Source organism: Berghia stephanieae, chromosome 10, assembly GCF_034508935.2.
Source record: "Berghia stephanieae isolate SIO BIC M18660-M18661 chromosome 10, UCSD_Bste_1.3, whole genome shotgun sequence".
In the NCBI taxonomy this organism is placed as follows: Eukaryota; Metazoa; Mollusca; class Gastropoda; order Nudibranchia; family Aeolidiidae; genus Berghia; species Berghia stephanieae.
The window spans coordinates 22225921-22250626 of record NC_088369.1 but is presented as its reverse complement, the minus strand read 5'-3'; the positions used below and the strand labels follow the sequence as shown (position 1 = coordinate 22250626).

Below are 24706 nucleotides of genomic sequence, written 5' to 3'. Positions count from 1 at the left end.
TGTATTTCTTTTTTATAAACAGTTAACTTGTTCTGTTCTGTGTTATTTTATTTTTAGGCATTCACCATATCAGTTGATGTAATAAACAATGTTTGCTTTCCATTCAAAAACGCCTTTGTTGACCCATTTTGCATGCACATACACACACGCGCGCGCACACACACACACACACACACACACATGCATACATATATAATATGTATATACATTCATAAAATATTTTGTTGTGTCACATAACCCCCCCCCCCCCCCTTGAATCCCCACCATCAAACACGCATACACACACACGCACACACACACACACACACAAACAAACATGGCGACGACGTGCGTTTTGATCTCCAAAATCATAATTAAATTTCATTCTTAGTGGGAAGAGACACCAAAATGTAAATTATTAAATAATTTGATGTTTCTGAAATACTTAGAGACAAAATAAACCAATCAGCAACAGAATAAAGCAGTATTAATCCACCGAGACCAATACGTTTTATGTCGAGTGTCTCTGAAGCTATTGCTACCCGATAGTTAAAAAATCGTCTAATTAAGTCTTATTTCTGCAAATTACCTTTGAAATCGTCCTCCACTATCCATCAACGGGTCTTGCAGGTGGCTATGAGACAGTTCTTAGGGTGGAGGAAGACTTCTGAAGCTGGGTTGATGAAACAAATTAATGTGGGGGTGTAGAGCCATACGCTACTACTACTACTACTACTACTACTACTACTACTACTACTACTACTACTACTACTACTGCTACTACTACTACTACTATTACTACTACTACTACTACTACTACTACTACTACTACTACTACTACTACTACTACTACTACTACTACTACTACTACTACTACTGCTACTACTACTACTACTATTACTACACCTACACCTTTGAAATCAAATTTATTTTTCCAGTGACACATTAATATATTTTTGTTTTGAAATGAAAAAAGAAAACCAGATCTCTTACCAATTGTGCGGCTACATGATCTTGTGGTATGACACTCGCTTTAGAATCGGAAGGTCCTGGGTTCGAGCTTCGCTCGGCACATAGTCGAGTCCTTGGAAATGGCTCTTTACTCACTTTCTCTCACCATACTCGGGTGTAAAATGAGTACCAGCGTTGTTTCTCTCCGAAAAAAAAATGTAATATCGCCTAACAGGCGTCATGTCCTGTTCCTGTCTTAAATGTAAAGTGTTGCTGTTGGCCACCCCTTGTAAAGCGCTCTGAGCACTTTTAGTAGATATTGCGCGATATCAAAGCTCAATAATAAAGAAATTACCAATCAAAACTGTCCTTATAATAATATACTAAAAAATGAATATCCACTCACAAGTTATTTTGTTGGATTATTGAGTGGAATTTCCTTTAGGGCAGTGGCGCATTGCCAGTTGTTTCTAAACGTATCCTACAATCGTCACCAAAATATATAATTAGACAGCTTCAGAAAGTGGAAAATAGAGCTGCTAGAATGGTGACTGGTTGTGGGATGAAATGCATGTAACTCCGATTTTCATATCTTTGCATTGGCTCCCTGTTGACAACCGAATTTTATTCAAAATTTTATGCTATGCTTTTAAATATTTTAATAAGACAGCTCCTGTTTACTTACAAAACATGGTTAATCTCTATGTGCCGGAGAGAGAACTTAGATCCAGTGGTTATGATCTCTTCCAGGTTCCTCGCTGTAGATCGTCTTTTAGTGAGAGATCTTTTAGCCAGTCGGCACCCGTCTTATGGAACCAACTGCCTTCATCCCTCAAAAAATGTTCAACTTTCGAAAACTTTAAAAAGAAACTCAAAACACATCTCTTTAGGAAATCATTTGATGTTTAACATTTCTATTAGGCCTACATGTTATAGATATCCTAAATTTTCATCTTGTAGCACAGTGCGTGGTAATTAAATTACAAATTGATTAATGCTATTCCAATATGATAGATTTTATAAATTAAATTATCGATTTATTGTTGTGTTTTATTTGCATTGTAAAGCGCCTCTGAGCACATTGTGGATCGAGGCGCTTTATAAATTCATTCATTATATTATCCATAACCTTGCATCTCTTCATTCCCTTATACTTCTATTAATTATAATATTTTTCCTGTGGCTTCGTGTCTTTATTTTCTTATGAGATTTCACGGTATTTTTACAAGGTCCTGTCTGGAGTCTTTTCCTAAGAGTGGCAAACTGGGAAATTGGAATCGCTGATACATTTTCTACTCAAAGTCTAAAAAGACGGACAGAGCCAACATTGTGTCCAGTTGAAGGCATAGCACCTGCCACAAACGGAACACATTAAAGTCCTCATCCTTTTCCGTCAGCAAGGTCGTGATGTGGCACGGTATCATTTACACAGAGCAGCTGCGTACTGGAATGTTAAAAATTCGTAATTTCCAAGGGGGGAGGGGGAAGAAAAATTCACTTTACAATAGCTTTACAAATAAACAATTTGCTCTCAGCATGATCCAGAAATGCTCCAAAATCCAGAATATATGTCCTAAGGAGCTAAACTTTCCTTTTCAACAAAAGTTATTGAGTAAAAAAGGCCTTTGCAGCTCTGTAGCTGGAGCCAAAATTTCGTATTTCTACCAATTTTCCGTAGTGCTAGGCAGGTTTGCTGTACAAGATCTAGAGAAAACGAGTACCCTACCATAATCATTTCAGGAGGTCTATAGACAAATCTTCTTTAAAAAATTGGTAGTGTAGGTGCTACACAAGCTCGGGACTCAATGTTAAATGATTTGCATGGTTGACAGCTACCGCCGATGATTGTAATATCTCTATGATTATCTCTGCCCACTGTAAACGTCTATCATTAGGATTCAGACTACATGGTGCCCAATAAAATGTTCATTAATGATATCGATAACATCCAGATTCTCTTATTATTATATCTTATACTTCGATCTGCATCAATGAAATTAGTTTCATTATTAGTAAATGTTTATCGACTGTAATTTCTTTTTAGATTATTTTTTTTGGGGCGGGGGGGGGGGGGGGTTGTTACCTTAGCTGGCACATCTGCTGTAGCCTTTGCTTCGTACTGATAAGGTGCGAGTTTGAATGTCCGCCGCGCTGCGCCGCATGGCCTTGAGGAAGTCACCCCGCTCTCGCTTACCTTGCGGGGCTGCGCTGCGGCTGAAGCCTGGCTTATTCCAGTCTTCCCTTGGGTCAGTGACATGACAGAGAAAAAAATCCCTTTGAGACTTAATAAAAAGAACTTTGTTTTCACATTGTGTTATTTTATCTTCTACTGGTGTCCTATCTAGGTTTTGTCAGCGGACTTAATCGACGAATTAGTTCATACTTTCATATCAAGATGTTTTTGCATAGAATCTCGCCACAAATTCGTGTCTCGAACACCGAGCGCTGTCGATCACTTTTGGCAAGTCCCGAGTCACGTGGCTTTACTAATATTTACAACACCATGTGATAGGCATGTCATGTGATAGAGAAGCTCACCTCCGCATCGCTCAACCGTGAAAAAAAAAAAAAGAAGAAAAGACACCTCATTGAACTTGAAGAAGACATTGAAAGGACAAAACACAACCAAATAAAAAGCTATTTATTTGTTCCCTAAGTAATTAGAGAATGAGGTCTCTGCTCTGCTTGTTCCTTGCCGTTGTGCCGTTTGTAAATGGCTACATCCCTCGTTTTCTCAATGGACGACCAAGAGGTGGTTTTCTTGGAAATCCAGGTTAGTATCTACAGTCTACTCTACAGGAGAAAAAAAAAATCTCAGCCTTATCCAGGATCATTCTCATTTCTTTTATGGGTGAAGCGAGCGCTTTTACCAATGAGCTAGCGGGATCTCCAGTCACATTTATGGCATGTCTAATTCCAATTTAGTTTATGATGATCATCTAAACTGTTGTTTGCCTCTAATAAACGTCTGCTTTTAATCCAAAATAACCCTTGGTCTTTGATTTGTGAATTGACATAAGGATTCTGCAACACAATTTGTACAGGTACCTTATTTACCAACGCATTGTACTAGCACATCATTTAGCCTACGGCTATGATCTTCTAGGGTCTAGTGGATAAGAATACAGTAAATTTTCAATTGGGGATAGAGATATACTATACTCAAGTCAAATTCTCATTGTGGAAATGTAAGGGCATACAAAATAGGGACAATGAATTGTAGTGGCCATTAAACGTTTGCTTTTCGGCTTCACTGTAGGCGGCCTTCTTGTACAATTGATTTTTTTCATTATATGACACAATTGAAAGTCCTTGGTTACCCGATTGTTGACAAGATCACATTGGCAAAACAAAAAGGCGCTATTTTTCTTCAAAAGTCCTTTTCCCGCATAAATAAAAGTTTGTGTTGGGTATGGGCAGATAGTACCTACCTACCGTGTCATTTTAAAATTTAAGATTGATTAATTGTGTCTGATCGTTGTAAAAACAAGCAGGTGGCGTGAAGAAGAGGTTTATTTGTTTTGGAGAGTTTCATGGCACGAGTAACACTCCTTTAAGCATCAATAATATAACGAGTTTAATTTTGTAAATTAGATTTATCATCCTGCTTGCTGTCTTACACAAATCCAAGACCTTTTTTCCTCCAGAAATAAGTGGCGGCTGCTTCATAATGGATTGGCCGCCTTATGCAGTAACAAAATAGAGAGAAAAATGATGGCCGGCCTCCTTATATTAGTGGTCATGAACACAAGTTTGACTGTATGTATATAAATTTTTGTTTTAAATTCACTGTCAATTCACTGACTTCGATAAATTGGGTTGCTTTTGTTTGTTTGTCTATTTGGAGTTTGTTTTGTGAGTCTTTTAAATTTTTATTATCGATTTATTAAAATTTCATTTTATTATGTATTTATTTGTTGCTGTGATTATTGTTCTTATTTTTATCATTATTATTATTCTTATTATTATCATCATCATCATCAATATTATTATTATTATTATTATTAGTCAAATATTATGGTAAGGTTTGTTCAAATTTATTTATAGGTGGTCCAAGACTATTTACTAACCTGAAAGCTGTATCAGAAGAGTGGTTTGTACAGAGATTGAATCATTTTGATTCGTCGGACACCAGGTCATGGAAACAGGTACGATCTGTCAATTAATAAAATTCCCAAATTTTTCAACCCCAAGGAGACATTTGTCTTTTGGGTCTTTCCAATGGAAGGCTTGAATGACACAGACATTAGCCACAGTGCAGCGCTGCGAAATGAGCTAGGGTGAGGTGACTTCCTCAAGGCACACAGCTAGGTTGGAAGTCAAAACTCTGTACCTTTTGGAAACATAGTAAAAACCATATTGCTGTGCCAGACTGCAAATGGAGTAGCATTGCCTCGGAAGATTTTTAGCATTTTTTCGAGTATTCGCAGCCTTGTCACAGTTCTTTAAAAAAAAAAAAAAAGATTGAGCTTTTATATATCGCAATATCCATTAAATGTGATCAAATGGCTTTATAAGGGGACCTTAGCCAACAGCAAAAATAGATGAGTCAAATTCCTGACTGATATATTGGGTCATATGATCCCTAACCGTAAATTGTTACACCCCCCCCCCCCCCCCCCCCCCCCCCCCAAAAAAAAAATCTCCGGCATAGTCCTCTCCTAGAAGAGAGATGTGTGGGACATTTTTTTCACTTGACTAAACTTACTGTTTTTGTTTTATAGCTTCTCATTCTTCTGAAAAATAAAACCTGTATGTATAATACTATCTTTCTTAAACATTTTTATAAATTGGGTAAGGGTTTACGTGACTCGCAGACTTAATGCTCCACTTGCCAGGACATCAAACGTTGCAGTATTTGGTATTCATCTCTTGTGTTAAAGATCTCAATTCTTTTTAATTTTTTTTTGTAGTGCATCTCAAAAGTTTTCAACTATTTGGTGATGCCATTATATGGGTTGCAAGAAAAACACAATGGAAAAAAGTATGATGCGGAAATCAGAAAGATTTGAAAATTTACAAGTAACAAGAACAAGCCTTTAAGTTAATTCTAGCCAAGTTTAATTTCAGATCCTTTACTTGTTAAGAGACTATGCCATTTATATCAAAGTCTTACCATCATTGAGCGTAAAGCGTTGTGCTGCCGTTAGGCGCCAGAGGCCCAGCACGTCCGTCTTTGGCATTGATTTTCTTGTCTGAGTTTCTTCTCATAGATAGTCTGCCATCCAAGGCTGTGGACACTATCTGTCCTGTACATATTTGTCTGGCCTCTACCCTTTGACCTTCCCAGTATGGTTGGACCTGTTGGTTTAGCTCTCTGGATCATGCAAGGCGCTCAACGTCAAGGAATGGAGTTGTGGTGGATTTCAAATTCTTACAAAAATAACGATATCAAAAGTGACTGACAACTTGTTTTTGCAGTTTATTTGTTATGCAGTGTCGTGTGACTAGTTAGGAAGTTGACCTGTCTTGGACCTGTCTTGTTTCTTTTTCTTTAATGCCTGGATATAGTCTGGAATAATTTTTTCTTTTCACAATCTTCAATACAAAATAGAAATCACATTCGATTTATTTCTAAATATAAAGGGCCTTCAATAAGTGATGACTTGAATCCAATAGACTACAGCATTTGGTCTACAAGTGTTGGGCAGCGTTTTACACAGTAGCAGACTTTAAAAAGAGTCAATTTAAAATGTATGGGCTTAAATTACAATTAAAGATATTAGAAAATCAATTGGATCACAGAGGAAAAGGCCATAAAGCAAAATAGGAGATCTACACATGACGTCAAAATTTGAAAATTACGTCCTAAATCTTTGATATGGCAAACTTTCATTTCATTTATAAAAACAAATAAAGACAAAGAGTTAAAGATTTTTCAATATATTTTCTTGAAAAATTGTGTACATATATTTTAATAAAAGGGTTTCTTCGTGGTAAATTTTCAGACTTGTGTCGTTTATAGTCTGGCATCTACAGGCTTTTAAACTTTTGCTCCAGATATATGTCACATTTTAAAAAGTGAATCTTCAATGAGTAGTTGGTGTTGTTTGTGGCCGTCTTCATGTGAGTTTCATTGTATTTGAGAATCAGTAAAGCACTGCTTTCTTTGCTTGAATTATTTGTCTCTTCCTAAAACGTGTAATAATTTTTGCCCACAAAAAATTCCAATCATTTTTAGTTTATCATTGTGGAAAAATAATATTTGTAAGAAAATTGCCTATTATGCCTTCTATTTTTTCTCAGAAATACTTTGTTAATAAGGAATTCTACAAAGAAGGTGGTCCAATCTTTGTACAGATTGGTGGAGAGGGTAAAGCAAATCCAATATGGATGACAAACGGAGCATGGGTGGATTATGCCAAGAAATACAATGCTTATTGTGTAATGGTGGAGCACAGATATTATGGTGACAGTCACCCTACTCCGTAAGGATTGTTTGTTCTCTAGTAGATCATTATTAATATCGACTTGACTTTATTCATTTGTTCGTTTGTTTGTTTTGTTGTTTTTTTTGTTTTGTTTTTTTTTATTTTCGCCATTGAGATAGTGATCTGTTTTTTATAATAGTTAATAATCAACAATTAACATCACGTATTTTTTTGTGTTCATTAAAGGATGATAACATCACGACCCTGCCTTGTCACTCTTCACCCATCAATTGGCACAGCTTTTTCACATCTAGTATATGTTTTCTTATCGAGTCTACAAAGATATCCCTAGTACAGACCTCCTTGAATATGAAGGGGTTCTGCAACTAACTTTGAACTTCATCCATCAAATAGTGTTTCAGCAACTTTATTTTGTCAATATAGACACTATGCCTCTAACTCTATTTCACTTTTAACTTTAGAATTAATTATAATTAATTGATTTTTAAATAAGTTTAATTATTAAAATGCAAAAATGTCATCCTGTTTTTATTGAATTAAATATTTTGTTGAACATTCTTTAAGTGTTTTCTTGGCTCGACTTTTTTAAAATCAATTTCAGAGACATGTCAACTCAAAACTTGAAATATTTAAGCAGTGAGCAAGCCCTTGCTGATTTGGCCAACATTGTGTCATATTTGAAGGATGAAATGAACGGAGCTAAAGTCATAGTCTTTGGAGGGTCCTATTCTGGTGAGTCTTTTACACGTCGCATTTTGTTTAAACTAGTGATTCTAAAACTGTCTTGCGATTCCCAACTTGAAATATTGATAGACCAGTGATTGATTTGTACATGTTTTCTCCCACCATTCTGGGTTTTTAGAAGCTGATTTCATTCAAAAGCTGAGATCCAAGTTCTTGTGGGGTTCTTGACCTCCCATAGTGGGTAGGGAGGCACTTACTGTGTCTCTTTCCCCCTATATCTGTTTTCCAACATGCTTTCTGTCTTTGTCTTGGGATGAGATTACTTGGTTTTGTCTTGGCCCTGGCCGGATACCCTAGCTGGGAGGGAAACAGTCAAATGTATAGTTTGAGATTTGGGAGATGGTATTTTTTGTCTTGTAAATCATCTCTCAGTTATGCACTGTATTATGTTTTGTTTATATATTATATATGTGTAAACATTTGAGTGCATTCCTCTTAGTTGGGACCTCTGCTTGTGTCTGGATGAGAAACTTTTAGGGGATCTCAAACTAAGTATACTGATAATGCGCTCTTGGAATCTACATCCATTCCCCATTTGAATTAAGTCCCCTTTGTCTGACTTTTTCTTGGGTGCTTTAATTTTAATTCTAGAATTTTCTACTATCCCGATTTCTTCCTTTTTAATGGCACTGATATGACCCTTACCTTAATGTGTTGCAAGCGCTGTAAAACCCTTAAAAACAAACAAAACAATAACTTAAACTTTTGATAAATCAGTGGATAGATGCTGTGTGCATGGTTAAGCCTGCTGCTCGTGATTTTTAGAAGCTGATTTCATTCAAAAGCAGATATCCATGTTTACCGTGGCTCCGCTGAATTCTGTAGTTTCAGTTATGTCTGTGGATTCAGTGATACCTTGTTTTTAAATATTTAATAACTATAATGGATGAATTATGGAAGCAAAAATTCCCTCTCATTCCACGACACACTAATTTTCAGTGGTTGGAAAATTTTATAACTTGGATCCTGCAAAAGCAATCCGTTTATGTAACGATTTGGTTTTTGTCTTTATAGAAATGTATGGAAATTACAATTTAACATGTGTCCTAAAATCATTAATGAATTATAGTAAAATTGACCAAATTTTTCGCAGTTGCCAATGGGATTGAGATGAGAGAAGGGCATTGTTGAGGCCATTGCAACAATGTTGTATCAATACGATCCTCTCATGTTTCATTCATTGCGTTTTGTTGACAAAGGGGAAACCTGAAACATCCACATCATCTGTCTTCGTAAATTAAATTAAAGCTTCTATTCCATTTTATTATTCTGAAAATATATTTACTTTCTAATCAAAATCAGTTCTAGTTTTAGACAATAAAAATTACATTTTCATTAAATTTATATTCATTAAACTTCCCCTTCTAATAGTGAAAAGAAAATTTAATATCATTGAACAAGGTTGTCAATTTTTATTGAGATATCCACCCATATTTATAGATTTATTTATTTATTTGTATCAATGTCACCATACTTTTTCAGGTGCTTTGTCCGCCTGGTTCCGAATGAAATACCCTCATCTGGCCCATGGCTCCATCGCAAGCAGTGCTCCTGTGCTAGCCAGGCTAGATTTTAAAGGTAAAAAATAAATGGATTTTAGACTTAATTTACAAAGTAGTAGAAAAGCAGTAAGGCTCATGAAGACATGATAAATCAAAATTCATTTATCACTCAATGGACAATAACAATTTTTTTAATGCTTGGGAGTGATTTACCCCTGGATGCAAGCAAGTGTGTAATTTTGGAGACAGATTGTTGCAAAGCCCCTCTGATATTAAATTGGTTATAATGATCTTTAGTATAATGATTGGTAGTATTATATTTTCCCACAAAGGAAATTTAATTTCTTTTATCAATCTCATAATCCACTGAAATATCTTCATGGCAATTGCAAATTTCTTGATGTTTGGTTCACTATATAAGGAACCATGGGTTACTAAAAATCTGATATCCCAATATTATTTTGGATAGTCATTAATCATTAAAATTATTCTTTATCATCACAGAGTATTTGGAGGTGGTAAATGATGCATTGAACACTTATGGTGATTCTGACAAATGTACAGACAACATTAGATATGCCACAACCATTATTTCCAATACAGTCAAGTCAAAAGGACAGAGCGAACTGAAGAAGATGTTCAAGTAAGTTGTACAAATAGACAAGAAGGCTATCCCATACATTTTCAACTCTCTCTCTCTCTCTCTCTCTCTCTCTCTCTGTCTCTGTCTCTCTGTCTCTCTCTCTCTCTCTCTCTCTCTCTCTCTCTCTCTCTCTCTCTCTCTCTCTCTCTCTCTCTCTCTCTCTCTCTCTCTCTCTCTCTCTCTCTCTCTGTGTTTGTGTGTGATTAAAAAATCCAACCAACATTTAAAAAATGAATAAGCATCTCTAAGTCATTAAAATTTATTAAAAACGAAAGTTGACGCCAAACTACATAATTTTAAGGATTTTGAGGTGTTATTTAATCCTTGTGGCGTAAAATTTTGATTTTTAAAGTTAACATTTAATAGCAACTACAATTTTTTTTCTCCTGAAATAATTACAAATTTTAAACTTTTCTAGCTGGCAGGTCTGGGTAAGTCACGTTGTACCCGTTTAAAGGATGTTGTTTGCAGCTTGTCTAGAGAGATTGAAATGTATATCGTATATTTGATAAAGTTATATTGAATAGGAGGGTATACAAATGTGTCTGAGGATAGCTCGGTAGAGTCATGTTCTCCTCAGCCAGGTGGAATTGTCATACAAGTAAGATTGGGTTCAGCCCCCTACCCTGCCACCAAATTTTTATTCTCTATTGTCTTCTGGCACTTTCCTACTCACTTCATTTCTTCTTATTCTTGGCAGAGCATTTGCCTAGCCTCCACTCTGACAACATGTCCAAGCCATCGCCATCTGCATCATTTTATCTATGCTCATTGTATCTATCTTTTTTCTTAGAGTTTCATTTCTAATTTTGTTAGGGCAAAATATTCCGTAGACACCTGGTATACAAATGTGTTGGAGGAGACACCAGGACAATATTTCAGATAAAGCAAGAAAGAAAAATACAAGAAATAAAACATCCCAAAAAAAAACAGTCGAGGTCGACTGATTTTTGAGTTGTTTTTTTTTTTCTTGTATTTTTCTTTCTAGCTTTGCCTGGCACCTTTCATACACATTTGTTCAGATCTTTATCTTATACCAGTTTCTGCTCCTTAATTTCTTAATTTGACAATATTCCACTAGGCTCTGGGACCAGAACCCTGGAATATCATTCTACGATCACGGCCAATTTTTATTTTTATGGCCATATATATCACAAATAAAGTTTTCAAGTTATTTGTTGTTACCGTAATAACAACTTTTGTTTGATTTTTCAGCTTGTGCACAGATATTGATATTTCTAACCCGAAGGATGTAGAGAATTTCTTTAGCACCATAGCTAACAACTTTCTTGGTGTCGTTCAGTACAATAAGGACAACAGGGCCTTTGAGGTATGGAATAATGTGCACAATGCTTTGAGATTAAAGAATTTATTTTGTGCAGCTATCTTGATTAGTGGTTGGACACTTGCCTTTGGATCGGATGGTCCTGGGTTTGAATCCCTGTTCTGAGTAGCATATTGTTGAGTCCTTGGAAGAGGCTCTTTACTCACATTCTCTCACGGTACTCAGGTGTAAAATAAGTACCTTTCGTTAACAGAGTTGTCTCGGTCTAAAAAGAAATATAATTTTGCCAAACAAATAATACAGCTCGTCCCACATGTTAAGTGTTGCTGTTGGCTAGGGACCCCTTGTTAAGTGCTTTGAGCAATTTTAGTGGATATTGCGCTATATAAAAAATAGTTCAAACCAGGCTCAAGAATACAGATTATGTAAGGCAGGTGCTCTCCATCGCTGATAGGACTATCCACTTTATACAACTGTCTGCAAACACGATTTGACTTTGTGATTCATGTTTGGATTTTATTCAACTGTAAAACATTGAGGCTAGGATCTTATTTTTTTTTTTCGTTTTGCTGACAATGGTTTGTGCCCAAGTGTCTGCATCTTTTTTTTTTCCCCTTTAGCAAGAAACTTAGTCCTAACTGCTCACTTTGTGACACCGCACTGCGGTTGATGCTTGTGTTATCTCACATTTTTTCAACATAGAGCTGAAAGAAGAGTTTGTGATTAAATGAAATTTTTTGTAATTTTATTTTTTTTTTATGTTTGTCCTGAGAAAAGTGAATAACTCTCAATTACCACAACTTTGTGAAGTAGAGTTTATTTTAAGATAATTTTTTCCTTCTTGCCTTCAAATGGAACTCAGTTTTGCCCTGGCCATGAATGAGAGCCATCGCCAATTCTCGGGTCCAGGGTGAGTCCTTTGACCTCACATGGTGGACAGGAGGTCACTTGCAATGTCTTCTATCTCCTTATATTAGTTTTTGATCTGATTTGCTTTTTGTCTTTGTCCTGGAATAGGATTGCTTGGGTTTGTCCTGGCACTTTCCTCAGTTCTTAGCTGAGAAGAAAACAGTCTATTGTTGAGAATTAATTTTGGAAGCTATTTTTTTTTTCTTTGTGTTATGTATTGTTAGTTATGTATTCTGTAAACATTTGAGTGTATTCTTCTTATTGGGATCCTGTGCTGGTGTTGTGTTGAGACTTTAGGTGATCTCAAACTGAGTACACTGATAGTGCTCTCCTGGATTCTACATCTGTTCCCTGTTTGAACCATTCCCCTTTATCTGCCTTTCTTACATACTTTTACTTGCAATTCTATAATTTTTTCACTGTCCCATTTTCTTCTTTTTTACTGGCACTGAAATGGCCTAAATGTGTCGCAAGCGCCGTAAAACTGTAAAACTCTTAAAAAGGAAATCAACAACAACAGATTCTCAGAACAGTTTCTCACAATATATTTATTGTCAACAAAACAACTCAGTCCTGAAGATGGCAAATTAAGCCTGAAACATCGATGTAGACTGCCCCAAACATTGTGTAAATATTTTAAATAATTATATATATATATATATATATTTATATACATATATATCTTACTTTATTGGTCTTGATATTACAGGGTGCTAAGGATACTGGGATTACGATTGATACTCTCTGCAACATGATGACCAACCAATCTCAGGGGTCTATAGTGAAAAACTATGTTGATGTAAGTAATCACCTTTGCCTTTAATGATAATAGTAATATAGTATATAATGATATATATGAGTTAATTAATAATATAAATAATAATAATAATATAATAATAATAATAATAATAATAATAATAATAATAATAATAATAATAATAATAATAATAATAATAATGATAATAATAATAAAATACCTGGGAGTGATCATTGCATCAATATTCCTTGGATAGAACAATATAAACAAATGTAAGTAACTGAGTTCGTCCCAGATTTTCTCAAAAGAAACACTTCAAGTCATCCAGAATCAATTTAAGAAAAATGTTATAATAAAACTTTAGCAAGCTCAAAACATTGATTTGTTTACTCATTTTTTGTATGAATTTCAGATAAATTCTATGATGTTGAAAGTCCATGGAGAAAAGTGTCTTGAGTTTAATTATAACTCCATGATCAAGGACATGAAAAACGTTTCTTGGGACAGCTCTGCTGCTGAAGGAGGTAGAGTTTATAGTTCTGACACTCACGTTGTGGAATAGATTTATGACTATAAGATTCTTGAATTTCCGCCTTTTGAAATTTCGAAGATCAATGTGTTGTGCGACCTTGATAGCGCTTGTTAGGAACAAATTCAGAATTTCGATTGCAGAAGATCAAAATTCCTATCATTATACCCTGCAATGACCTCATCTATATCATTTCTTATCAAGATGTATTCTTTTTTCTTCTTTTTTTTTTTTTTTTTTTTGACAAGCATTGGTCCTCAAATTAAACGATTTGTGAATTATCGTTGTTGTGAAGGTATCATTATGCGTCTAAATCTATTTTTAATTAATCCGGATACTTACAAGAGAAGAAAATAAATTTTGAAATCCCGCTATTTTTTTATTTTTTTCTACAAAGAATAAAAGGGGCTATTCATATTCTTGCTTTTATGCTACAGTCAACTGGGTTTTCTCTAATACAAAAGAGGATCTCATAGTGGCCGACTGTCCTGATTTTGCAATCTGGAGAAAGATGAAAACCAAAATTGAGACTGTTTACATGTGTGGAAGTGAACCTTACAGGTCCCAGGATTATGGAACAGAAAAAGCTGTCAGTCTATGATATATTATATTATATAATAGTCCCAGTCTATATAATAGTCCCAGTCTAGGATATATTATATAATAGTCCCAGTCTATGAATTAATTATAATAGTCCTTATGATTATATATTATATAAGTCCCAGTCTATGATATATTATATTATATAATAGTCCCAGTCTATGATATATTATATAATAGTCCCAGTCTATGATATATTATATTATATAATAGTCCCAGTCTATGATATATTATATTATATAATAGTCCCAGTCTATGATATATTAAATTATATAATAGTCCAAACATACTGCTGTTTTGGGTCATGACGGTATTGTGCATTAGGCTGTGCCATTCTAGCTCTTTGAAAAGTTGGCCACTGTGGGATATTGATATTAATTTAGCGTTCTTCCTTATCATGAACATAATATCTCACTTTTGACTGGGATTTATAACATTTACGAATAAATTCTCTTTGTTCATTCTTGGGGGCAAATTTTTCTTTCGAGTCTTTCTCAAGAGAAGACCAAGATAACCAAAGCATCAGCTGCAATGCTACAAGTGCTAATTTTCTTGCTCAAGAAAAGAAAAATTAAGATGCTGGCAATGGGGCTCAAACCCAGGTCTTTCAGGTGTAAGTGCAATGCTTTTATCCACTTTGCCATCTTGCCCTCTATCTCATTTAACAACCAACTCAATGAGTCTCATACATTTATGGACAAATTCAAAGGGTGCCAGGTGATGTGTTGACCCAAGTCTATGCCTGCATCATCATTGCTTGCCTCATCAGGCATGACAAATAACGGGGTGATGGTGGAGCTAGTGCTTAGTCCGAATAATCAATGTGCGGCTATGTGGTTTTGTGGTATGACACTCGCTTTCGGATTGGACGGTCCTGGGTTCGAGGCTCACTCAGTGCATAGTTGAGTCCTTGGAGAAGGCTCTTTACTCACATTCTCTCACCGTACTCTGGTGTAAAATGTATACCTGGCTGTTTACAGCATTATCTCTGTCCAAAAATGTAATATTGCCTAACAGGCGTCAACTCCCATCCTTCGTGTGAAATGTTGCTGTTGGCCAGGAACCCCTTGTAAAGCGCTTTGAGCACGTTTAGTGGATATTGCGCTATATAAAATCTCACATTTTATAAAACCTCAATTTTAATGGTACATCATTTTGTTAAAGATGTTGACAACTATGTGCATTCAATTCATCTGTGAGTATCACCTGTTGTCACTCAAGAGAGATTGCTGAGATCTGACCAAAGGACTTTGGTACTCCAAAGTTAATGGTACATCTGTAATCCCGAACTCCTTAGCAAACTGGGAAACCAAGCTTATCAGGATGATTTTGGCAGTGATAAATGTTAAAAAATTAAAAATTAGCTTTTATATAGCGCAATATCCGCTAAATGTACTCAAAGCGTTTTACAAGAGGTCCCTGGCCAACAGCAACATTTAGCATTTAGGATGGGACATGAGCCTGATCATCCTTTGGTTCGAAAATTCAATAAAGGTCAAATCTGTTAATTACAGATTAGGAATTAGGAAAAATTGGTTATATTTTGATTTTTTTTTCTCCTGTATTTATAACAGGTTGTATTCTTAACCTTTACGTTTTCTCCTCCCAGGTCGCCAGTGGGTGTATCAAACGTGCACAGAGTTTGCTTTCTTCCAGTCCTCAGATTCTAAATCCCAGCCTTTTGGATCATATTTTCCATTGCAGTGAGTTTTTATATGTTTTCCTTGCTTTGCTTTCAAGGGATAAATGTGAAAATGATTGTAAGCTTCAATTTAATATACGAAAACATAAAATGGACGTTTCTATTTCATGGCCAAGATTTTCCGTTGATCAATATATTTTCTCTCCAAATCTCTGTTTCATGGCCAAGACTTTCCATTGATCAATATATTTTCTCTCCAAATCTCTGTTTCATGGCCAAGACTTTCCATTGATCAATATATTTTCTCTCCAAATCTCTGTTTCATGGCCAAGACTTTCCATTGATCAATGTATTTTCTCTCCAAATCTCTGAGCCATGGCCAGGACTTTCCATTGATCATATTTCTTTTCAAATCTGTTTTTTGTCCAGATTTTCCATTTATCAATGTTTTTATCAATGTACAATGTTCCCCAAACCTCTGTTTTCTTGTCCAGAATTTCCATTTATCAATATTTTTTTCCCGTCTAATCTTTGTTCCTTGTCCAGATTTTCTAAAAGATAATTTCTCTCCAAACCTCCGTTTCTTGTCCAATTTTCTAAAAAAAATTCTCTCCAAACCTCTGTTTCTTGTCCATATTTTCTAAAAAAAATTACTCTCCAAACCTCTGGGTTTTTTTTGTCCAGATTTTATACATTTTTTTTCTCTCGAAACCTCTGTCTCTTGTCCAGATTTTCTAAAAATGTTTCTCTCCAAACCTCTGCTTATTGTCCAGATTTTCTAATTTTTTTCTCTCCAAACCTCTGTCTCTAGTCCAGGTTTTCTAAATATTTTTCTCTCCAAACCTCTATTTTTTTGTCCAGATTTTCTAAATATATTTCTCTCCAAACCTTTATTTCTTATCCAGGTTTTCCATTGATCAATGTACAGAGATTTATGGCCCCGAATTTACAGAGGCTGTCATTAGCGCTGGTGTGAAGAGGACTAACACCAATTATGGAGGACTTGGTCTCAAACTGACACGTGTACTGTTCCCTAATGGCTCCATTGATCCATGGCATGCTCTGTCCATTCTTAAAGATCTCAGCCCTGAAGCCAGAGCCATCTATATTAAAGGTAAGGGGCGATTAACGATGCAATCATGCATCTTCATAAGCTATCCTTATGCCAGACGTGGCAATTTGAAATTGGGAAATTTCGTAGTTTTCAGAGGTTAATAATAAATGGCATTTATATAGCGCTTTACCCCATTGTCACAGGCTCTAAGCGCTTTACAGTGATATAAAACAAAACATATTACAGTGAGACAAGTGTGAAGGAAACGTGATACGAATTCAATTTAACAACAACAAAATATGAAAATAATATTGCAACATTATGACGTAAAAAGATAAAACTTTAAGCGAGATTTGAACGTTGTCAACTAATCCGAGCATCTCACTGTGATGGGAGAGAGTTCCAAAAATGGGGGGCCGAAAATTGAAAAGACTGTTCACCTATTTTACGCAATGGCTTAGGTTTGACAAGGATTGATTGGTCATTGCTTGACCTCAAGTTTCTATTGGGGACATATATGTTTAGAAGGTCTTTAATATAGGAGGGACTGTTCGTGCTCAGGGATTTGTAGACAACAGTACAAATCTTATAGGCAACTCTTTTTTCCACAGGAAGCCAATGTAACTCACGGAGAAGAAGAGTTGCTGATGGGTATTTTTTGTTATTGCGTACAATGAGTCTGGCTGCGTTATTTTGAGCAACCTGAAGTTTGCTAATTTTGTCTTTAGCTAAATTCGCCCAAAGGGAGTTACAATAGTCCAATTTAGATAAAACCAGGGAATTAATTAAAAGTTCTGTTATATGCTTCGTATTAAATTACGAATTTTGCTTATTTTTTTCATTTCTATGTACATAGATTGTATGGTGTTATTCACATGGCTTGTCATGGAAAGATCTTTATCAATGATGACGCCAAGGTTTTTTGCTTTATATGAAAATTCTATTGTGCTATTTCCGAGAGTAATAGGTGATTTATTTGCCTGGTTAAGGATACTCGGCTTTCCACACATTAAAATCTCAGTTTTACTATCATTTAATTTTAACTTATTGTGGTACATCCAAGATTTAATCTCATTAAAACAGCTCGTAATTCGTTGTATTAAGAACTCTCCAAATAACATAGTAGACATTATAGCAACGTGCTGGACTGAGAATTAGGGCAAGATGATTTGCTCACACCCACATAGCGTGGTATTCAAGAAAGAAAAGCCACATGAAAAGGAACAACAAACATAGGGGAATTGACCAGAGCATTGACCATACAATAGACACTCATCCATAATAATAATAATAATTGTACATTTATATAGCGCTTATGCCAAAGCTTCGAAGCGCTTCACATTGACCATTCGTAAAAAACATTACACACTGCAGATTCAGACATATGAACAAAAGCTCACGCGCATCAAATTACACACACACACACACATACACATCCATATACACACACTGTACATAAATATATTACTCACAAACACACATAATAATGAAGTTTATTTATATTGCACCCAATCCTCTAAACAATAAAGCTCTAGATTACCAATTTCTCCTTAATACAAGGTTGCCAATATTCTGTATATTTATGTTATAAACCCTCAGTATATTTTCTAATCACCTTCTAAACTGAAATAAGTAAGTACATAATGTCTTTTTACTGGAGTTCAGCTCTCAGGAAAGGGGTCAGTCAATGTGTTTGTGTCAAAGTTCAGTAAATTTTTGCCTCCCAAGTTGGCAACCCTGTTAATACTTGGAATTAGAGCTTTAAACGTCTTTATGTACTCACTCTGGAAACAAAACTTGGTTTTTAAGAAGTTTATTATTATTAATTATTGTAAGTTAGTGTTGGGGTGTCCTGATTTAGCTCTTTGAACAATTGACTGTTATGCACATGCCTGTTTTCGCTATGAAGAAAAGAGAAAAAGAAAGAAAAGACTGGTTAAAGGCATGATAAATTAATTTTCTGTTTTATTTCTGATCCATAGGAACTGCCCATTGCGCCAACATGTATCCCACATCTCCCCATGACCTTCCAGAACTCACTGCTGCTAGAACAGAGATCAGTAACACCATTGGGCAGTGGCTGAAAGAACAGTGAAACAGTGACTACGATCTTTAATAGAGGCAATGATTCACATAAGCATGAAGGATTTTGGATTTCTTATTTGTTTGTTTGTTTCAGAAAAAGGCTTTATTGTAGAACAGTGCTTGAAAATTATTGTGAGGCACTCTAAGGAAATGGTTCATATGTTACAATTTAACCCTCTCCTTACAAACTACAGAAAAAATCTTTACATATGTAATGATACAAATAACATTTTCTTAATTCAGATTTGTTTGGGTCACAAAATTTTATGAAAAATCTTTATTTTGTAAAGCATCTGATGCCACACAATAAAATTCTCATGAGTTTTTGAGTATAAAAAATCAAGTTTTTGTGTTGGGTAGATGTGGCATTTTGGGGGGGGGGGGGGGGGGGGAACTGAAAACGATTGATAAGGTGAGGGTTAAGGAATGTGAGTTATTGGTGCGGTGTCAAAGATTAGACAAATTACAAGGTTGCCAATTTTCCATATATTTACGAAATTCAGTATGTAGTAGTAGTGATTGGCTTCACTCAAATTTATTATCAACCCAGTTCTAAAGTCTTCTACGCCCTAGGACGGTTTTGTATCACACTTCAAGTTTAGTGACTGGGCATGGGACGATGTTATCGTGGTTCTAGGGCTGCTGAATTTCTGGCAGTATCACTGTTTCGAAGTTCCATTGCACATATTTGATGCAGTTCTGCCATGTCAGTTAAAGGCGATTTGAGGAAGTCCTGTATTTTCTGCATTATTGAGATGCAGGCACTCTTTTGGTTGGATCTTTAATGATGTTTCCTCCTCTTGGTATTTCCCTGTTCCACATTTCTCTCCAGTTTTCCTCTACACTGAAGTCTGCCATTGCGGGTGGTTGGATGGGAGCATCACCCTTGAATCATATACCTATGATGTTCGCATGGGTGTACGATCCGATAGTGATGTCGTTTCTTCTTCTCTTTACTAGCCTATCCTGCTTCTTTGGTTTGTGATTGTATTTTTGACAGGGGATATTTTTTTTTCTGTAAATCTTCTGCCTGTTTGTTCTTGGTTATTTATAATTTAGCTTATGATATCTTTTAGGTTATGATTTTGATTTACATTTGTACTATTTTTGTTAGATTGCTTGTTTTTTTGTTTCAGCGGTCTCTCATATAACCTCAATTGTGTTGGAAGAGACCTAAAGCAACAAACAAAAAAAAAAAAAAAAAAAGTCTGCCATTTTTGTTAGGTGGAGCGGTCTTCTCGATTTGAGTCTAGTTGTTGAAGGTGCCCCCTTTACGATTGATTTTATGGGAATGTTGTCTGTCGCTTCGTCAATTCTTGAATGCATCCTTTGATTCAGTATGTCATAAAGCCTCAGTATATTTTCCAAGTGGGTGGAAAAAGTACATAATCTCTTTTTATTGGAGTTCAGAACTCAGAAAGGGGTTGGTCTATGTTTGCCTCTTGAATTGTCAACACTGAAATTTCTACATGTTGTCATTTATTTCTTCTTTTTTTTTTAAATGTATTTACGGTGACAATCCGTATAGAAAATGTTTTGAGAAAAATTGCTTCAAAGAGTACTGTTTCTCATTTAAACGTTTAAATGTCTTTGGAAAAATATTAAACTAGAATGAGTAATGCACAAATTTTACTTTAAGATTTTGTGAAAGTATCCGTTAATGGAATTAATGAGGAGTTCCAATTTCCATCGGAAAGTCCCAAAACAACTTTTCAGCACTGCCAACCTTATGTAAAAAATGTGTATTCTTAAGCATTTATGTTCATTATAAGTATAAGCAATATTCTGAGGATAGCACACACTATTCAGTTTTTATTATTTATAGGGGAGAAAAAAAAGATATCAAACACTTTTTTGTGTGTATTAAAGTCTTTAGTTTGTTTCACAACCCAGAAGTTCATGTTGGAAGTTCAATAAAATATTATTTGGTTGGGTCATTTTGGATTTATATGTGGATTCTGGAGGTCGATACTGTTTATATTCATTATCTTAAATATCATTTATAATATCAGTAGTATGGTCTAATATGGAGGCAGCGTGGCTCAGCGGTATGGTCGTTGCTTTATACCCGAAAGTTACCAACTTCGATCACCCACCACTGCGCTATATGGCCTGGCCCTAGCTCAATTTGCGGCTATGGGATGAATATAGGGAATTTTTTATTTTTTTTAATTGCCCATCATTGGAATTCACACTCGTTATTGGTTTTTTGTTTGTTTAATTATTTTTTTTCATGATTGTCAGCATTTTTTCAAAATTTTACTCATTTTAGCTCTCCCATGAATGCATTTTTATGGGTTTTGGTTGGCAGCATTGCTTTTTATCAGCCATGGTATCTCAAAAGTACTTCCAGTGACATGTGGACCATTACTCTAGAGCGACTCAATATTGTCTTGAAATGACAAAGAGAAGCAATTCAATTTTTATTTATTCAGAATTATGTCCTTAAGTTTTGAAATGACAAAGAGAAGCAATTAAATTTTTATTTATTCAGAATTATGTCCTTAAGTTTTCAGCCCATTTTCATGTGATTAAATCGAGATTTTTGTTGTCATTTGGGGTGACACAAAGTTATGTTCATTTTTCATGCTCCTGAATTGCTTTAAAGAGAGCTTGAACACGGGTCTTCTATATTATACCAAAGAAAAGAGCTTAATAGAAATTGCAATGTACCAGATGGTTTTATTTATTTATTTATTTCTGTCTTTGAGTATAATAATAATAATGATAAATATTTATACTGCACATCTACCATCAATGGACAGAGGCTCTGAACGCATTGCAATAGGTTTATATAATCTACTACATATATACTGGCATAGGGGCTCTGACTCATCAGGATGTTCCAACTGAAATGGAATAATTGATGAAAATATAACATTACTCAGGAATTGAAATTATCAAAATGTACTGCATCTCATCAAAATCAAAAGTGATGCTTTCGGGAAGCACTTAAAAACTGGTATAAGTCAGGAATTTAAAATCTATTAGTTATGTTATTTGAGCGGGTCATAGTCACCTAATTATTGATATTGTTATTAATATAATAATACTCTCTTTCTTTTCATTTCACAGTGAGATGAATGGATGTATGTTGTATAGGTGGATAGTTGGAAGGTGGGAGGTAAGAGAGAGAGAGAGGACGGAGAAGGAAGGGAGAGACATGTGTGTGTATATATATATATGCATAGAGAGAGAAAGGCATGAAGGTGGAAAGAGAGATTTGACTGGATTGATTATATTGCTGTTTTGCGCCTAGAGCTTTATTGTATTGCGGATTGGGCGCAATATAAACAAACTTCATTATTTTAATTATTATTAGGGATGAGTGCCTATTGTATGGTCATTGCTCTGGTCTATCCCCCTATGTTTGTTGTCTCCTTTGATGTGGCTTTTCTTCCTTGAATATCATGCTATATGGGTTTGAGGAAGTCACCTTGCCGTAGCTCACAGACCAGCACTGCACTGCGGCTGATGCCTTGTTTATTCCAGTCTTTCATTGGATCAGATGCTAGAGACAACTTTTTCCCTGGATATGAATAAAGGGATTTATATTTTTATTTATGTCTTGTGATATTGATCATCTTTAAATATTTTCAATGACAATTGATATTTATTTTAAATAAAGAGGAAAGAAGGATGACCTTAATCTACAATTATCTAAGGCTGTTCAACGTTACAAACATATGCTATGTGTTTACTTTAAGGATTTTTCTGAACTCTGCTAAACATTTTTCTGAACTAAATCCGTAGTTTACCCAGGTTACATTTACCCCGTGCCTATTAATTACATTTTTCTGAGACAAATTATAGGGGTGATATCAAAGCTAATGTTAATGATAGTTGAACCAAACAATCTATGTACATGCTAATTTTTAATACATTTTTTTCCAATTTCGAAAAGTATCAAAAATCTCTAGGATTGAATGAGTTGATGCTCAATTGTGCGGGTGGTTAAATGGGAGCATCACCCTTGAATCATATACCTATGATGTTCGCATGGGTGTACGATCCGATAGTAATGTCGTTTCTTCTTCTCTTTACTAGCCTATCCTGCTTCTTTGGTTTGTGATTGTTTTTTTGACAGGGGATATTTTTTTTCTGTAAATCTTCTGCCTGTTTGTTCTTGGTTATTTATAATTTAGCTTATGATATCTTTAGGTTATGATTTTGATTTACATTTGTACTATTTTTGTTAGATTGCTTGTTTTTTTGTTTCAGCGGTCTCTCATATAACCTCAATTGTGTTGGAAGAGACCTAAAGCAACAAACAACAAACAACAACAACATGCTCAATTGTGATACAGTGGTGCGGATTATTGTGCTTCTTTTTTCAACATATTGAATGACAACAATGATGTTGAATATAGTAATAATAATAATACCGTTTCTCGTCTCAAAGATAGACATTTGCTTTACCAAAATGCAAAGCATCAATACGGCTTTATGTCCTAGTTCTCAAATTAATGCAGATGTTGCTGCTTGAAGAATAATTACACGATAATAAAATGGAATAGAAGCTTGAATTTGATTGACGAAGACAAATGATGTGGACATTTTGAGTTTTCCTTTTGCCAACACAACACGATGAATGAGGCATCAAAGACGAATGAGAGATGAGAGGATGGAGTTGTGAAGGCGAATGAATTTTTATAGTCATGTGATGTTCAACTATGATTGAGAAATGACTACTGATAGTGATAGGGATGGATATTGTAAGAGATCTAATATAAAAAAGGACGCCTAACAGGTGCTTGTGCGGTATGAAATGGGACTTTGATTCCAAATGGCCTGTTTGGGAATGAGTTGAGCATTTTGAGGCACTTTGAGTATGTTTAATCCTTAGAAATGTAAAATACATCAATGTTTATATTTATAAATATATCCATTTATTTGTTGTGTTACATCACTTTATGTCAAAATGTTATTGTATCCCACATTTCATTGTTTCATTCATTTATTCATCATCAGCATCACCTTACTCTCTCTGTTTCTCTCTTTCTCTCTCTCTCTCTCTCTCTCTCTCTCTCTCTCTCTCTCTCTCTCTCTCTCTCTCTCTCTCTCTCCCTCTCTCTCTCTCTCTCTCTCTCTCTCTCTCTCTCTCTCTCTGGGTGTGTCTCTGGGTGGGGTTCATGACCTCCCATAGTGGGCAGGGGGGTACATACTGTGTCTTCTATCCCCTTATATCTGTTTTCCAACATGCTTTCTGTCTTTGTCTTGGAATGAGATTACTTGGTTTTGTCCTGGCCCTGGCGGAGCCCTAGCTGGGAGGGAAACGGTCAAATGCATAGTTATTGTTTTGAGCGGTGATATTCTTTTCCTTGTAAATCATCTCTGTTATGTATTATTTATATTTGTTTTTTTTTTAAATGTATAATGTAAGCATTTGAGTGTATTCCTCTTTGTTGGATTTTGTGCTTGTGTCCGGATGAGACATAGGTGATCTCAAACTAAGTACATTGGTGGTGTGCTCTTGGAATCTACATCTGATTCCTATTGGTTCCCAGTTCCCCTTTGTCTTACTTTTTCTTGGGTGCTTTAATTGTAATTCTAGAATTTTTTTTACTCTCCCATTTTCTTCCTTTTTACTGGCGCTTATATAACCTAAATGTGTTGCAAGCGCCGTAGAAACAA

The 24706-nt window shown here is 35.3% G+C and overlaps 1 protein-coding gene across 2 annotated transcripts in view; it reads left to right on the top strand.

The window, feature by feature from the left end:
• The first annotated feature begins 3421 nt into the window (after window positions 1-3421).
• The window catches only part of LOC144980823 (putative serine protease K12H4.7), a 641746-nt gene continuing 620461 nt past the window's right edge, over window positions 3422-24706 (top strand). The window contains exons 1-12 of one of the 2 annotated variants that reach the window (XR_013646970.1): window positions 3422-3703; window positions 4978-5078; window positions 7177-7358; window positions 7924-8054; window positions 9549-9644; window positions 10073-10211; window positions 11427-11541; window positions 13115-13204; window positions 13575-13686; window positions 15901-15994; window positions 16839-17047; window positions 18970-19500. Coding sequence is in view for 1 of the 2 variants with exons in the window: in XM_078928654.1 (XP_078784780.1) it covers window positions 3598-3703; window positions 4978-5078; window positions 7177-7358; window positions 7924-8054; window positions 9549-9644; window positions 10073-10211; window positions 11427-11541; window positions 13115-13204; window positions 13575-13686; window positions 15901-15994; window positions 16839-17047; window positions 18970-19082 (1488 nt within the window). In the remaining variant the exon portion in view is untranslated. Of the gene's footprint in view, window positions 3704-4977; window positions 5079-7176; window positions 7359-7923; window positions 8055-9548; window positions 9645-10072; window positions 10212-11426; window positions 11542-13114; window positions 13205-13574; window positions 13687-15900; window positions 15995-16838; window positions 17048-18969; window positions 20279-24706 lie in introns of those variants that run through there. The other variant, XM_078928654.1, reaches the window with a different exon arrangement.